Consider the following 18072-nt stretch of genomic DNA (forward strand, 5'->3'; position numbering starts at 1 on the left):
CATGTCTCTTATAATAGTAAGTGGAAAAAGCAAGGTATTACACTATGCAAATGCCTGTTGGGGCGGGAAGAACAATACATCAAAAAAAGACTTAAAATTCTTCGAAAATGTTAAATGTTGTCTTTGAGTAGTGGACTATAAGTAACATTTCCTCATTTTTGATTAGCTAAAATTTTCTTTAATGTACTACTTCTATAATGGGAGAAATTAACTCGTGTTTAATTTCTTCATTGAAAGCTAACGTTAGCCAGAAGTATCCGCAGGAAGAGGGCACCTTAGGGAGGGACATTACACCTCTCTGTGGGGACCGCATTACTCTCGGTTCCCATTGTTCTCCATGTCTGAATGCTGCAGGTTAAGTTAATCCATTTATTGACACATGAGAGAGAGAGAGTTCAGTCAATGATGATATTCTGAGAGCATAATACTGATGATACCTTTTCTTCCTTTCTTTTGCAATGTATTCATTGATCCATCATCTTAAATACGAATTTTTTAAAACATGATCATGCAAAAGAAAAGAGGGTGAATAATTTTATTTTGCATGTAAAAGGCACTGCTCTTCATAATGGGAAGGTGACCAATACCTTCTCTGCTTCACACCTGTATTATTTTTATGCATTTCAACAGAATAAATTACCAGAAAGACAAACAGCCAAAAGTTGAGAGAAATGCAACTAGAATGATTAAGGAGCTGAGCAGGATTGATTTCTAAGGAAAGATTAAAAGGGCCATGTATGTATAACTTGGCTAAGTGACAACTAGGGCTGGAGGCAAAGGGAACTGTCTATAAATATTTGAAGAGTGTAAACCAGGCATGCAAAACCCAATCATCTGCTACCAGGCCAGTGGGAGATCCAACTGAGTGACAGCTTTGCATACTGCACACTGGCCTGTGCTATGTCTTGGCTGCTGCCTGGGAGAGAAGAGGAGCAGGCCAGGTGTTTTGTCATTGTTCTCAGTAATCAGTTAGAGGGCACACTGTGCTGAGCTCTGAGGGCACCACAAAGACCTTGCCATACTGGCCCCTGCCCTCAAGGAGCTTGCCCTCTTGCTTCCTGGTTGCCCAAGCATTAAAGAAGACGGTGAATCCCTTGTCTAGACTGAATTCTTTCCCAAGCCTTATACATGCTCTTTGAATGACTCTGTCGGATAGAATGAAAGAAATGGGGAGACCAAAGTTAAGGAAAACACCTAGAAATGGGGAGACCAAAGTTAAGGACCTACTTCCTAGAAGTAGGTCCCTGTCACCCACATCTTCAGGACCTGGCAATGGAATGGACCGAGGTCCTTTTTCATGAGGTCAGCATAGACAAGAACCCCCATAAATCTGGGGTTGCTTAAACAACAGGACAGCACTATGAGTGCTCTCAGCACAGCTGACTTAATGCACTGACAGTTGGTAGACCCGGTGATGCCCAGATGTGCCTGGCGTTGCACACCCCCTTTTTGAAGATGACTTCTATTCACTGTTGCTTAGTGTTAACTGTGAGGTCTGAGAAATTGAAGTAAGCGTATATAACTTTGAATAAGTAGTAGGACTTTATTAGCTTTCACCATATTTCTTTGAAATACTTAACCCATAACAATAGAAAGTATACATTGATATTTTTTTTTTAGTTAGTTTTTTTAAGGTAAATAATTTTTATACTGGAGGCCCGGTGCATGAAATTCATGCACTCGGGGGGGGGGGGGGGGGCGGGGGATCCTTCAGCCTGGCCTGCGCCCTCTCACAGTCCAGGAGCCCTTGGGGGATGTCTGACTGATGGCTTAGGCACGGGGAGCGGGCCCAAGCCGGCAGTCGGCATCCTTAGCGCTGCCGTGGATGTCCTGTGGTAGCGCACTGACCACCAGGGGGCAGCTCCTGCATTGAATGTCTGCCCCCTAATGGTCAGTGCATGTCATAGCAACTGGTCATTCTGCATATTAGCCTTTTATTATATAGGATTGCAAGCACTTTTTAGATACATTGTAAGAAATAGAAGAAGAAAAAAAGGCTATGTGGAAGTCCCTGTACATGGTAGGTACTAGATACAAATAAATTGAATTGGATATAGATAAAATGAAAAACAATAGCAACTGCACTCCTGGAACTTTTACATTTTTTTTTAAAGAAATTCTTTCCTTGCTTATCAGTGTTTTTACTTTTAAATAACCTGTATTGTAAGCATCAAGTGATGGTTTGTGGTATAAAGCATCAGGGCTTCTTTCCCTCGTTAAGAACCACAGCGGCTCTTCGTCCCAAAACATGTTGAGCTCCTTCAGTGCATGGGCTTTGTCTTGCCCAGGCTTTCTGGCCCAATCTCAGTATCCCTGCATTGTAAGCACTCAGTAAGTTCTAGTGGGAAGCAGGACACGAGTGCGCTGTGACCAAGATGCCATCACCGGGGCCCTGGAGCCAGCTGCCTGCCAGGGTCTCTGGGAGTAGTTCTGACCAGTGGCTGATTGCGTTCACAACAATTTGCTGCGCTTGACCACTCTGGATCAGTTGTTTGTTGTTTTCTGTTGAAGAGAAAAAGTGTTGCTACTTCACAGACGATCATTTGCCGGGTGTTATTGAACAGTTTTATTCTTTGAAGCCTTGTCTCACAAACTAGTCTGTAGGACCCCTGTGTGTATGGTTTTATGGTTTTCTATCCTGTGTTCACTGTCGCAGAAACCTGGAGAAAAGAGAGCATGCTGTTGCCGAGAGCAGCACAGATCCATGTATTAAAGAAAGAAAGAAAAGTATTAGGTAATGAGAATCCATCTCAAATTAAATGAAGAAACATTTGAGGAGGAACTACTTATAACACTGATTTTTTTTTTCTTTCTTGGTAAGAATCTACTAGGAAAAAACACCTAACCAACCTGCTAGCAAACCACTGGATGTGATTCTGGGATAGAAATATAAAATATATTCTAATTGAATTCTGCAAAATAAATTAGATATGTTTTGTGTATAAGCCTTGCACATTGGAGTGATTAGAAATTGGGTGTCACATTAATTGATACTTACTTTGAAATGCATTTTGGTTTCTATTCAATAATTTGTGCTTTGTATGAATTTAATTAGATGCTATGTGCCCCAGGTTGTATTTCAGATGAAAATGGGGTGGGGGGAGCGTTGGCAATAAACAGTTGTACGATGATTTTATCAAATTGTTCCTTATCTAAACTTGATGGAATAAAGAACAGAATTGAAAGCATTTCATCATCAGAATGATGATGTTTCATGTTGGCAACATATTTTTTGTATTCTAAGAAATTATGAAACTAAATAAATTCCCTTCGTGAGATGCGTTACACACAGAAGGAAATGGGTGACCGACCATATGTGCATGCATGTTAGCCCTTCCAAGAATCACTTAAAGTTCCCTAGGTTATTTTTAAATTAACTTTGTCAATCTAATAAACTAAAGCAAAGATAGTATTACCCAAGCCAGTAAATGGAGAACCTCCAGGGAGCTGTTCAGTGTAAAATACTGGAATAAATAAAAACCTTCTATTTTGTTTAATTTGAATGGAGGTGAAATCAGTTGACAAATACTGGAGAGGGGAAGTGTGGGAAAGAGCGGTAACAGGCTTTTTGTTTTATGGAGAACTAAATATTCATTGCAAATTAGGTTTCTACCAGCCACACATTTAGAGATGCTCGGTTCACTGGCAGTTGTTTTCCTTGGACATTTTATGAGCCTTATCTTGAACTGCTCAGATGAGAAGCATGCTTCCCTCAGATATTCAAACTCTAAGATGCAGTTATATGTTTTCATGATCACGGAGATGCTAATATGAAAATAGAGTTTATAGACAGTAAGAGACAGTTCTCTCTATAGGGGTGAAGGTAGCATAGCATCCATCCACCTTTGTGGCTGATAGCAGGTACTTGGCACCTGAAGATGTCTCTAGCTTAAATTTGAGAAATGTTAAATAACAAGTAAATGAATTGAATAAGAAAGGAAGACTATTCTAGAAATAGCTACTAAAGATAGAAGCAAAAATACAGAGGAAGGAAACTTTCCTTTTCTTTAGTAATAATAACTAACATGTTTACACATTTATAGTCGGCAAACCATTTCTCATACATTGTACGATTTGATCCTCAGAACAGCCAACATGAAATAGTTATTGCATTGTGTACCTGTTAGAAAGGTGAGGTACAGAGATTAAAAGACATGTCCAAGGTCAGTCATGTACATTGTAGCCCTCTGACCACACATCCTCATTCACTTTTGCTAAGCTGTTACTTCACCTTTTACTTCTCAATCAATTAAGAAAAGTAACTGTCTTCATTTTTAGGTGAACTATTTGAACTGAATGATTGATTTGAGGCTTGGGGGCAGTGAGAAGAAGGGAGAAGGGATTACTTTCCAAGCTTCTACCAAATGAACAGATTCGTGTTTATTTGCCCTATGTAATTATATTACAGCCCTATGTAGGTATTTTACAGCCCTATGATCAGTGAAAGTCAAATAGTTTTTAAAATGTGTACTTAAGTCTGATGATTGGGCAAAGCACATTTTTTCTCATAGATAAAGGAACACAAAGGGAGATAGCCAGAGGATCCAGCACGTGAGAAGCTTGATCAGAAGTAGCTAATGTTCTGATGGATGGAAAGACCGCACCGACCTATCACTTGTGTCCATGACTTGGCAGAGACTATCTGGAAAGTAGACGTTGAGGGTTGGGGGGCAATACGGGGTAAAGAAGCAGCTGGAAATACTTAGAATTTATAATGAGATCATTAAGACTAATTAGCTGGCCCTGTAGGCAGAAAGCAGCCCATTAAGTCCAGATCCAGTTTTAATAACTTACCTGGTTTTGAGGGTAGAGTCCAGAGCACCCCAGGGAATAAGGTGCCTCAGGAACGAAACTGGAAGGTAGCTTTCTTAGAGAAGGCATACACTAGTCTGCAGTGAGTGCTGTAGTTTTCTTCTGGGAGCTAAAATAAACATTGTGGTTGCCTAGGGAGAGGAGTTAAAAGGAGCCTCAGTTTTTCATCTGTTAAATGGATATATGTGCCTTGAAGAGTCATGCGGCTTAAATAAGATAAAGATGTGTGCAAAGGGCCTGGGACAATTCCTATCACAAAACAAGTACTCCGTGTATGTTAACTGAGACACTTTATTGACAGCACTATTAGGGACCCTGACTGCCACTGGGACCTCAATACAATGTAAGTTAGTGCCCATGCTGCAGCTGCTCTACCCTCAGTGCGTGGGCACAAGTGAGGGCACCTTCTGAACATACAAAGCTTCCTGCCCTGCCTGAAGCCACAGGTCATTTCAAAGCCTGCCAGGACTCCGAGGCCCTTTGGAAGGAAACTGAAATGAAAACCCCATTCTGGGATCTAGCTAAGCGCATTTCTCAAGACCTGTTGTCCTAGAACTTTAAGATGCAGTCCTTGGAAGCACTGGGAAGGAAGAGCAGGCGGCGTGGGCCCGCTCCTGCGCAAGTGGCCACTCTTCTGGGATTACCCCAGGGACTTGGTTTTGAGTGGATTCCCTTCTCACTCACTGCCTCTGTGTCTCCTTGTTTCTCTCCTCTCAGTTCTCCTTAGTTGGAACAGAGGCATTAGACCTGACATTTACTGGCTATATTAGTTTCCTGTTACCATTGTAACAAATTTAATGACTTATGTGTTGCAGATTTTACAATTCTGAAGGTCAGAAGTCCGAAATGGGTCTCAGTGGACTGAGTCAAGGAGGGCCCATGGCCCTGTTTCTCCAACAACATCAGACCAAGTCCTTCTTGTGCTGCCTTCTCTCTGGCTTCCCCCCAGCTCCCCTAACACCTCCAAGGACCTTTGTGATTTCATGGGGCCCACCTGCATAACCCAGGATAATCTTCTATTTTAAAGTCCATTGATTAGCAACCTTAACTCCTTTTGTCATAGAACCCACATATTCACAGATGCCAAGGGTTAGGAGGACATGGACATCATTGAAGAGTCATTCAACCGGCCATATAGTAAATCCTAGTAACTATCATCATAGTTGGTTACCATCATTTATTATTACCACTAGAGGCCTGGTGCACGAAATTCGTGCACAGAGGGGGGGGGGTTGTCCCTCAGCCCAGCCTGCACCCTCTCCAATCTGGGACCCCTCGAGGGATGTCCAACTGCCCGTTTAGGATCGGGCCTAAACGGGCAGTCGGACATCCCTCTCACAGTCCAAGACTGCTGGCTCCCAACCGCTTGCCTGCCTGCCTGCCTGATGCCCCTAACCACTTCTGCCTGCCAGCCTGATCACCCCTAACTGCCCTCCCCTGCCAGCCTGGTTGCCCCTAACTGCCCTCCCCTGCCGGCCTGGTCACCCCTAACTGCCCTCCCCTGCCAGCCTGGTTGCCCCCAACTGCCCTCCCATGCCAGCCTGGTCACCCCTAAATGTCCTCCCCTGACGGCCCAGTCGCCCCCAACTGCCCTCCCCTGCTGGCCCAGTCACCCCCAACTGCCCTCCCTTGCCAGCCTGGTCACCCCCAACTGCCCTCCCCTGCAGGCCTGGTCATCCCCAACTGCCCTTCCTTGCAGGCCTGGTCCCTCCCAACTGCCCTCCCCTGCAGATCTGGTCGCCGCTAACTGCCCTCCCCTGCTGGCCTGATCGCCCACAACTGCCCTCCCCTGCTGGCCATCTTGTGGTGGCTATCTTGTGTCCACATGGGGGCAGCCATCTTTGACCACATGGGGGCAGCCATCTTGTGTGTTGGAGTGATGGTCAATTTGCATACTAGGCTTTTATTATATAGGATGATTATTTCATTACTTCTCCTTGGCCACACCTCAGCCACCAGTAATTCAGTGGCTATTTGAATTTGAGGAAATGAAATTTTCACTGCTCTGCATACATTTCAGGGGGGTGGTGAGGGGTAACCAAACCCTGGTTTTTATTGTTGGTGGTTTTGGGGGTTTGTTTTTTATCTTTTTGAGATTTAAATACCATAATTCACCCTTCTAAAGTATACAGTTCAGTAGTATCATCATACCTAATAAAATGGTAATATGCAAATTACCATCACTCCTCTACGCCCACGATTGGGCCAGCTGGAGGCGCGGGGGGCGGGACTCAGGGTGGCCGATTGGCTGGCGGTAGGAGCGGGGGGCGGGGACTCGCGAGTCCCCAACCCCCGCTCCTCCCGCCGGCTTAAACGGCCGGCGCTGCGGAAGACGCTGGTGGCGGAACTCATGGTGGCCGATTGTGTGGCTGCTGGCACCAGTTTTCCGCCAGCAGCAGTTTTCCTCTGGCCACCCGCCCGATCGGAGCGCCTCCCGATCGGAGTTCCTCTCGGGGTGGCCGATCGTGCTGGCGGGAGGCACTCTGATCGGCGGGTGGCCAGAGGAAAACTGCTGCTGGCGGATAACTTGTGCCGGCAGCCAGGTGAAGGAAAAGTCTATTGCACGAAACTTCGTGCAACGGGCTCCTAGTCTAGTATATTTAGAATATTCACAGTTTTACAACCATCAACATCTAATTTCAGAATATTGTTAATCACCCCAGAAAGAAGCCCTGCTCCTTAAACTTGTCTCTCATTACCCCTACCCCCCAGCCCCTGACAGCCGCTAATTTACTTTCTGTCTCTGGTTTTGCCCATTCTAGGCTTTTTCTGTAAATGGAATCCTGTAACGTGGCCTTTCTGTATGGCTTCTTTCACATAGCAAGTTTTCGAGGCTCATCCATATTTTAGGGTGTATTAGTACTTCATTGCTTTTTATGGCTAGCTAATAATCCTTTGTATGGATATACCACAGTGTGTTTCTCCGTTTATCAGTGATAACAGTTGGGTTGTTTTTTCCCTTTGGCTATATGATAATTCTGCTATGAACGTCGTGTATGTGTTTTTGTGTGGACATAGGCTTTCAGTTCTCTGGGGTATGTATCTGGGAGAAAATTGATGAGTCAAGTGGCAATTGTGTATTTAACTTTTTGAGTAACTACCAAACTGTTTTCCATACTGACTACATCATATTATTATTGGCTGCAGTCAAAACAACAAAAAATGCTAATAGCTATCATTTATTAAGTGTCAAATACTGAGCAAAGGGGTTTACAGATATTTTATTATTTAATCCTTACAGCTAACTTTATGAAATACAGTAATCTCTCCTTACACATGCGGGATACGTTCCAAGACCCCCAATGGATGCCTGAAACTGCAGATAATACTGAACCCTATATATACTATGTTTGTTCCTATAATACATACCTATGATAAAGTTTAATTTATAAATTAGGGTCAGTGAGAGATTCACCACAGTAATGAATAATAAAATAAAACAATTATAACTGAACAATGTACTGTAATAAGAGTTATGTGACTGTGGCCACCTGTGTCATGGGACCCTTTGCTAAAGTCTTCCTGTAGGCTCCGTGCTTTCTGGGGCGGCACCACGTCACCATAAATCAGAACACATTTTCTGCTCATGTCTTCCACCCACAAGTTTAATGCCTTTTTCATCTTAACTAAGAACTTACCACGCACTATGGGTGTAACTTTTGCTGTTTTGAGGTCTAACAGCAAAACTAGCACAAATTTCTTTTCCCTTCACAATTTCATGGATAGAAGATTCATTCTTATAATGGACTAGTGACCCAATGCACAGATTCATGCACATTGAAAGGAAACTAACTAGAAGGTGGCTGGCAGGGCAGGACTGGGCTAGATGGGGCCAGACATGCCCTGGAGCCAACCTCCCATGGTCCCTCCCTGGCCGGCTTCACCTGGGTGGCGCCAGGGCTCAAAAGGCGTCTGCTGAGTGAGCAGCGTCCCTCCGGTAGGTGGTGTCCCTTGGCCTGGCCTGTGGGGATCGGGCCAAAACCGGCTCTCCAACATTCCTCTAGGGGTCCCAGAGTGCAAGAGGGCACTCTGCAAAGTTGCTGTCGTACAGGGTGTGGAACAAACACAAATGTGTAGTAAACCAGATTTGGGGCACCAGTGCCCCAGCAACAACATAACGCACAACCGAAGGTGGAATCGCATGGCCCTGCAAGGAATTGGGCTCCCTCCTCTCTGGTTTCGGGGTGCATCACCCAAGAACCGCAGCTGCCCAGTCACTGCAGCTTGGCAGCTCCTGCGTTGAGCGTCTGCCCCCTGGTGGTCAGTGCACATCATAGCAACCAGTTGGATGGAGGGAGGAACACTTAGCATATTAGCCTTTTATATATATAGATCTTAGCAACCTCAGCATATGATATTTTTTCTTTATTAAGTCAAGAACTTGATACTTCTCCCTGGTATCTCCAAATTGCAAGCAGCACTAATCCTATACTTCGGGGTCACTATTAAGTAAAATAAGGGTTAGTTGGACACAGCAGTGTGATTCTGCGCTAGTAGATCTGACCAGGGCAGCTCCTGAGTGACTTGTGGATGGGTAGCATGTACAGCAGAGATATGCTGGACAAAGGATGGTTCATGTCCCGAGCAGGGCACTGCAAGATGGCACAAGATAGCATCATGCTTCTCAGAACAGCATGCAATTTAAAACTTATGAATTGTTTATTTCTGGAATTTTCCATTTAGTATTTTTGGACTTTGGTTAACCACAGGTAATTGAAACTGTAGAAAGTGAAACCACGGATCAGGGGATCTACTGTAAATATTATGTCTCTTAATTACAGATGAGAACACTAAGGCTTAGATGAGTGAAGTGACTTTATCCAAAATCAGGCAGCTAACAGCAGCAGAGCCAGGGTCCAGGCTTAGACCTTTCAGAGCGTCCACTCCTTCCTGAACCCTCATCTGCCTGCAGTGACCATTGTCACTATCCTTGTGCAATTCTACATTTAGAAAATACTTTAGGGGAAAAAGAGAACATATGTAATACTTCAAAAAATAAAGAATTTTTTAAAAGAAAATACTTTATCCTGGAGCAGTAAGATTATATAGTTTAATAAAGTGTGTGTGTGTTACATATTTAAGAGTTTGATAATGTTTACTTCAATTCGTTTCTGTATTCTTTGTCAGGTGTTAAGAAAATAAGGGAGTTTTAAAACTCAACTTTATTGAGCAACTACTTTTCATTCAAATACAGTGTTTCCCTAATATTTGCAGGCACTGTTGTAGGTGCTAATACTGTAATACTAGTACTACCACTACTGTTCATTGAGAATCCTCTATTTTTCACGTGTTATAACATTATTATTCACAATAAGCTTAAAAAATAGGTATTTTCATCCTTAGTTTGAAGATGAGAAAACTGAGACTCAGAATGTCCAAAGTTAACTAGTGGTTAACTAGGCTCCGTTTATGTAGAGCCTTCCCTACATCATTCTCCACAGAAACGCAAAGGTGCACAGTCTCAGCTCTCTGGAAGTGAAGGCGAAGATGCTGTCAGTAATTTACATACACACATTATAAATTTTATCTCATTCAGTCCCCAAGGTAACTCTCATCAAACAGTGGTAATGGTGGAATGATGAAGGTGGTATTGTTGGTGTTAATATCAGCTATATGCCTAAACGCTTGCAATTCAAGGCCTACTGATAATTGCAATCTGTCATAGAGTCAGAGAAAATGCTATGGGAATGAGGGAGAAGGGGGAACACGGGCAGTGGGACTCAGGAAGTGCTTGCAGGGGAGGTTAGCTCAGGCATTGGGAAGGTGATCGTTTGACCTGGGCTTTGGAAAATAAGAATGGCTTCTCTAAAGCTTTCTAATGCTGTCACCAATTGTCAGAGGGTGTATCTGAGAGGAATAACTTGGTCGCATAGCCATTGACAGAGCAGGGATTATAATCTGGTCTGCTTTACCCTTCACCTTGGATCCTGGCCCTTGTCCAGAACAGCATACAGGAAAGATTTGTTGGTCTTCTGACATCTCTTTGTGAACAAAGCTAAGTCCTGGTTCTGTTTGACTCTAGAAACAAATTATGTAAGGTTAAAGGGAAAAGAAAAGCCACAAAGGACCGGGGTCAGCCAGGTCACGTGCTCCAAGTCAAAAGATGCCGATTCGCCCTAGCTGGCTCAGTGGATAGAGCATCAGCCTGTGGACTGAAGGGTACCGGGTTTGATTCCCGTCAAGGACACATGCTCAGGTTGTGGGCTCTATCCCCAGTAGGGGGCATGCAGGAGGCAGCCAATCAGTGATTCTCTCTCATCATTGATGTTTCGTTCGCTCTCTCTCTCCCCCCCCCTCTCCCTTCCTCTCTTTGAAATCAATAAAAATATATCTGTATATTTTTAAAAAGATGCCAATTCTGCCTTGATCTGTGTGTGTGGCCTTGGACCTCATTTTCCTTATCTGCAGAATGATGTGTAGACTAGTGTTTCTCAAACATTTGTATGCATCTGAATCACCTGGAGAGTGTCTTAAAACAAAATTTGCTGGACCCTACCCCAGAGTTTCTGATCCAGTCAATCTGGGATGGAACCTGGGAAAGTCCATCTAATAAGTTGCCAAGTGACCCTGATGCTGCAAGGCCAAGGACCAAACTTGGGGAACCGCTGGTCTCTTCTCTGAGATCGCCTTTCCTCTCTGCTGCTCTATTTAAAAACTGAGCATGGAAATCAGGGGCCTGGGCCATATAGTTCCACCTCCGACTGCATATGCTACCTTGAGTAAGCCACTGAACCGTCCTCTGCCTGTGTCTTCATCCGTGAATTAGGGCTCTCACTTAAAAGAAACCCCTTTTGAAAGAATACTTTATAAATTGTCAATTGCGCATATCCATGTATGAAGACTCCACTTTGGCAGAATTTTTGAGGACACCTTTAAAATGAAAAAGCAATAGAAAATATCTCTTTTCCTCTTTTCTATAAAGAGAAGGAAGCTTGGTGTAAGAGGAAGTGTACCCATGGAGAATGTACTTAAAATCCAAATGACCCAGGAGGGACCTCATCCTATTTGGCAGATAAAAGTTTCCCTGCCATCTAGTTAACAAATTAATAAAAAAAGAACATAAATAAAAGGGAATAATAACGTAGAGCTATCTGGGCACCTGAGTCCATGAGCCCTTTAGGGCCTTGGCACCCAAAGAGAAGGGGAAAGATCCTTGTCTCTGAGGCTTTGAAAGAGGCTTTCCTTGGAGCATGAGGGAAGCTCTGGGGCCCTAAGAGCTGAAGGGCTGACATGCCTGGGGCATGAGTCTGTTTGATCCAATAAAGAGCCAAAAAAAAAAATGGTAAGTAATTTTGCTATTTCATTTGGTGCAAAAAGAGAAGGCAAAACACCAGAATAGTCAGTGAGCCAAAGCACAAAATTCGGCAGGATGTGAATGCAGGCCGACCCTTCCCCGGACGTTTCTCCGCCCGCGTGCGGCGCTCACTGCTGAGGCTCTCACACAAGAGCGTGCATTTAAACCGTGGTGCCCTTTTGTGTTTTTTGATAGGCGAAGATGAGGACGAATTTGAGAATTTCATGCTGCCTCTTACAGTCTCTTTTGAAACAGTATTACAGATATTCAACAACAACTTTAAACAAGAAGATGTGAAGGTGGGTTTGTTTCCAAACAGGAGGAAAGGCAATTTTGTTCGTTCTAGAATATCTAGGTCCAGAAGAAGGTGCTGCATGCCCACGTGTGCTCTGTGCCTCATCCGCTTCCTGTCCCTAACTGCATGTGTCTTTCAGTTGTACACTTTTCACGTAAGTGTCAAAGTTAATGGGCTTTGAGTTGGGACAGTCAGTTTATGATTAGGCGACACAGATTTGTCTCTCATTGCAGTTAATGTCTTTAAAAGAATGTTTCTCGTGGGCGCACCACTTTAAGCATCCCTGTCCCCTCATCTACCCTCACTGTATGTTTCAACATATTTATATGGAAGAATGCACAAACATACACATGTTAAAACACTACATCTCTAAATATTTTTTAAACAAGAATTTATATAAATCAAGACTTTATTAAATGGCTAGGCATATATGTATGAATAGGAGCTGGTCTTGAAGTATTGCATTCTTAAGCTGCACAAAGTGATTAGGATAACTGATAGCTAAGTAAGGTTTTTATGTGCCTGTGGGAGCCATATTAGGATTGATTTGACAAGTCAGTTCAGCTGTGGCAACAGTCATAATATCTAAGACAACATTATGTTTTATTAGTAAAATCCTTAAGTGTAGCAAGCTGTTTGTGACAAAGCAGCCCCATATTTTAATGTGGAGGTTGGAGAGCACGGTCTGCTCAGTCAGAAGAGCATCTTCTGAAATTATAATGTGTCCAGGCCATATTAAATAGATTGACACTGATTATTATTTGTAAGAAAGTAAGTAGGTCCGAAAATGTAGGCACCTTTGCTGGTGATACTTGTCATATTTTATCGTTATTTGAAATAAGTTGACCAAAATATTAACCATCACTTTGCATGGCTCCTCTTTTCTCTACAAAAAAAAAAAAAATTCGCAGCAAGAAGCCAACTAGAAAAACAGTTGCCTTTGATGATTACTTTAGGATAATTCTTTTACCAAAAACTAATTAGCTAAATACTGTACCTTTTAATTTGAAATAAAGTTTTTGAAATGAGTATTTATCAGCATGCAGTAGTCACAGAATTTTAAAACCAAAAGAGATTTTCTTTGCCTTTATAGTTTTGTTGAAATTCTATACCAGTTTCTATGTGGGTAGCTGTGTTTTTCAGATGTGTCACAAATATTTCGTGACCAACAAGATCTTTGCAGCTTTAAGGTGGCTATTGCTTTATGTGAAAAAGAAGCAAGTTGAAAAACACCATCTTTATAAAAATCACATGTCTCATTTGAAGATTTCATTATGTTCCAAGTCCATTTTGATGTGATCCCATCTAGTTTGGTAGAAACCATCTTCCTGGAGTCATTTTTAATGGAGTTCCAGTGATATATCCCTAAACCAGCAAGTTCTTAACGACCCTGGAAAGTGACTGCTTGATTACACTTTAACGGTATTTGCAAATAAAATCACAAGTAATTAAGGGGAAATCTCCAGGCTTTTGAGCAAGTTTGATGCATGATAACTGCCTGATTCAGCTTCATCTAGAGTAATGCTGTGTAGGCAACAGCTACGGAGATCAATAGCAACGTAATGATAGTGGCAGAATTAAGTGAGTAACCTGAGAACTGTGCCTCAGAATGCATGCAGCTGCCACGAACCAGGGCCACACAGTGCACTCCGTGCTTCCGTCCTAAATGTTCATCAAAAGACGCCCTGCAGGAAAATGGAGTTAGATGCTCTTTATTGCTGATCGTGTCTCTTGCCACATTTATCAGGGAAATTGGATTAGCAGTTGGCAGCTGCAGGTAGACAAGATTCTGCAGTGATTAAATATGCAGCTTGGCTGCATTTGTTGTGACAGACCTTTAGTAAATTCTACTGTAAGCACCATCTGTCTAATTTGTATAAAGAAAACTTGGTGCTTTAAGCTACCAGTGAAGAACTAAATCTGTTGCTTTATCATAAACAAAACTTTTGCACTAAATGCTTTTAAATGTAATTTATTAGGTTAGGGCTATTTTTCTATCATGATGAATAAATAATACATGCAAAAGTGCTTTCAGGTACTTCATTTTGCAAGGACTAGAGATAAAAACGGTTCGGTTTTGTTCTTCAATAAAGTATTTAGTATTCCAATCCACAGGAGGTGATGCTGTTAAAATATCTCTATGAAAATGCCTCGGGACTGCCATATTCATTTAATTTGCAACCCTTACCAGGATTTTCTAACTCCCTATTTATAGATATTTTTCAAATGCAGATTTCAGGATGAACATAAACATTAAAGACCAATGTTGCCAAATTGAAATATGGTTGTGAGGGGAAGAAATGCTGCAAAACTCTTAAATTTATAACTTTGTTTTCTTACTTAGTCCTAATAAAATTGAAGAGAACATTGAATTTTTGTCTTGGGTTTTTCTCTTCAAAGTAAAGGCGTGGGAGGGGGGAGAAAAAAAATGCTATGACAAATCCTGGCTCTAAAGCATTCGTTTAAAATATATGTTTTTCCCATATATTTGGGTTTGTAGTAAAATCGAGTCCAATACTCTCCTGACTCGTGCATCATTTTTTATTTGACCATGACATCATCAGTTTTAAGGAAAATGAATGAAAACTTCTCGGAGAAAGAGGAACAGTTAAATAGGAACCTGCTATCTTTAGTCCCTTCGTATAAACTCCACAATGTTAAATTATTTAAAATCCCTGATTTTCAGCATGCGCACATTAAAAGTTTTCGCACTAAGTGCCAAATGTTGCAAACAGCACTTTAACAGAATGATTTTGCTTTGATCCCTGTAGCAGTTCCTGAATAATTTATCACAGGTTATTGCCTTAATTCTGGAGAGGGATAGAGCAATAAAGGCAGATGAAAACACTCCAGTTGAAACACCTTGGGGCCTGCTCATTCCTCTGACACGGCTCTTTTGTTGGAACTATTTAGAGGTTATTAAGATGTGTCTCCAGAATTAAGAGTATGCTTTAAGGATGAAGACAGCCATCTTAATTCTAAAGACAAAGCACAATGACCCTTCACCTTCTTTTTCTTTGTTGTTATTATATAGTAGAATTATGAGGATAATATTATAGCTGCCCCCAGTAGTGCCACTACAGTAAAGGGTCTGTCAGACTTTCCATTAGAAACCCTGTTTGGGGGTCAGGGTGGAAGGAGCCGCATTTCAGCTGTTTGCCAGCCCATCCGTCTCACACTTGGCACACAGACAACTGTTTACCGGGCAGCAGTTTCTCCGTGGGCTTTCCAAAAGGAATCTTCAGGACCTGATGCCCCGAGTTAACCCACTCCCCAGAACACCCTCCCTACAAATACAGCGCCGCTCACTTTTCACATCAGCCAAGTGTTGACCCCCTGCAAGAGAAAGGCAACTGTTCAGATAAACCTCCCTGTACCGTTTTAAATGAGATGGTAAACTGTGGCTCCTCCTGCCCTAGGTTACAATCAGATCACCTCTCACTCTCAGACAGTTAGTAGCCTGGTTGAGCTCCGAGTGAACAGTTTTCCAATCTCATACCAGAACTGGGCATGTTGTGGCTCTCACGAAAATACTCCCTTAGTGTTGTTTGATATCAGTATAGCTTAGTATAGTACTCATGTTGTTTGAGATAAAAGATACTGTTTGAGCATAAGAAATCTGTTTCTTATGTTAACACTGCATTTTCCTGCTGATCAAATCTATTGAAAACATACATTTAGTTATTATTTCTTAGTGCTTTCTCTACTAGATAGTAACATTTTCTACACTTGAACATTGATAGAATTTCATAGATTTGAGTCCATTAAACCACGTCTGTGAACTTGGTGTTCTTTTAAGGAAGAAATGTATGGTGGAATAATAACATTTTTGTGTAATGAGGATAGTCTAAAATATTTTGAGTCCTTTGCATTGGACTAATAATAACATTTTTGTGTAATGAGGATAGTCTAAAATATTTTGAGTCCTTTGCATTGGACTAATAATAACATTTTTGTGTAATGAGGATAGTCTAAAATATTTTGAGTCCTTTGCATTGGGCACAAAGAAAGTAACTCGGCTCCTCTTGCCTAATTTAGAGTTGAATGGTGAGTGCCTGCTAACATGTGCAAACTTAAGATACTCTGAAGAGCAGCCTGTGACCTGTAAGTGTACATAGTAAAGGTAGAGCAAAAAGGCCACTGGAACAGACCGCAGAGCCAAATAGTCCGAGTCGAACTGCGCCAGGAGGCTGAGAAACGTGGGAGACTGAGAGAGAGGGAACAGGTACCGGGTGCTGGAAACAGGTTACACAAAAGGCAAAAAGGTTTTTAAAAACAGCAGGTCACAGGAGGGAACTATACAGGAGGCCAGCCGGTCACAAAAAATCAAGGACTGGTGAGATCATGAGAGGAAAAAGAATAAGTGACTTAAAGAAGCAGAAATGGGGAGTCAGGGTTTACAGGTTCAGAAATTCAGATAAACATCATTCTGTAAACTGAGCACAGAACAATATCCTCATAAACATCTTCAGCTGCAATGAGTCACCTGTTAGGCGGGGTGGCGGAAAGATCAGAGATTCAGACACCCTGGCAGAGAAACTATTACTTGGTACTTGGAAATGTTACTCAGTCATTAAGCTGAGGGTCATGATTCACTTCCAAATCCTTAATGATAATTTAAACACCTTCCTAAAGAGGTTTTCATTTATTACCAAGGCGCGAGGAAAAAGTAAATCTGGTCAAATGAAAAGTTCCGAGACCGTTTTCTGGCATATTTCCACTGAAACAGTATCTGCAGAAATCACAGTTGCGTATCTCAATTATCCCACCCCCTTGTTTTGCAATTATGTTTATTTGTGCTCCTTGTTCTGACATTCTAGCATCTGTTCACGGGTTTTCTGTTTCTCTTCCCATGCATCATCCTAAGGACAGCTTAATTAAGCATCCAGAGTCCTAGTCAGATCTCTCTTGTTTTAGAATCAAGTTTTTGTTTTTCTAAAACTAAATATTTATAGAACACTTAGTATGCATCAGGCTCTTGTTAGGCATTTTTACGTAAATGTATCAAATTTATTCCTCACAATTCCTCTGAAAGAGTATTAGCCCCTTTTATAGATGAGGAAACTGAGACTGATACATTGCCTTGCTTTAAGACTTACAATTAAGAAGTAATGCTGGAATTCAATGTCAAGTCTTCTGACATGGAATGCAGAACTCTTCCCTACACTTTTTTTTTCCCTTGGGAAATGTGAGTTTCTTGTTATATCATGATACAACAGGCCGCCTGGACAGTTTTAATTTGTCCTAGGTTACTTAGGATATTTCTGAGAAACCTTTAGATGCCAGTGTACTTCCACAATAGATTTCACTTTGCAGAGTAGGACTGATTTCATGTGAGCCGGTGTTGTTAAGACTTGCTATTATTAAATAATTTCTAGACTCTGTGCATTTCTGTTTTGTGCAGTTATCAATCCTCTTTTTGCTATTTTGGCATTATTCAGAAACAAAATGTATTAAGAATCTAACTTCCTATATTATTAGAATTATGACTTAGCTCAGTTTATAAGAATCAAAGTAGAGTTGGTCAGCAGATTTCATGGCATGTTTGTTTAAAGTGTCTATGGTTTTCTGTAGAAAGGGATCTGAGCGAGACATTTCAGCTAATGAATCAAAATCAGATATGTGGTCATTATTGCCTGATTATTACTCCATCTGCTCTGTGCTAACGTGA

The 18072-nt window shown here is 41.9% G+C and overlaps 1 protein-coding gene across 4 annotated transcripts in view; it reads left to right on the forward strand.

Moving 5' to 3' along the window:
* RANBP17 (RAN binding protein 17) overlaps positions 1-18072 on the forward strand; it is a 232729-nt gene that overhangs the window by 156479 nt on the left and 58178 nt on the right. For all 4 annotated transcript variants that reach the window (XM_079771004.1, XM_079771005.1, XM_079771006.1 and 1 more), the window contains one exon: positions 12302-12405. In XM_079771004.1, the coding sequence (XP_079627130.1) occupies positions 12302-12405 (104 nt within the window). The remainder of the gene's footprint in view (positions 1-12301; positions 12406-18072) is intronic.

Source organism: Cnephaeus nilssonii (genome assembly GCF_951640355.1).
Source record: "Cnephaeus nilssonii genome assembly, chromosome: 5".
Lineage (NCBI taxonomy): Eukaryota > Metazoa > Chordata > Mammalia > Chiroptera > Vespertilionidae > Cnephaeus > Cnephaeus nilssonii.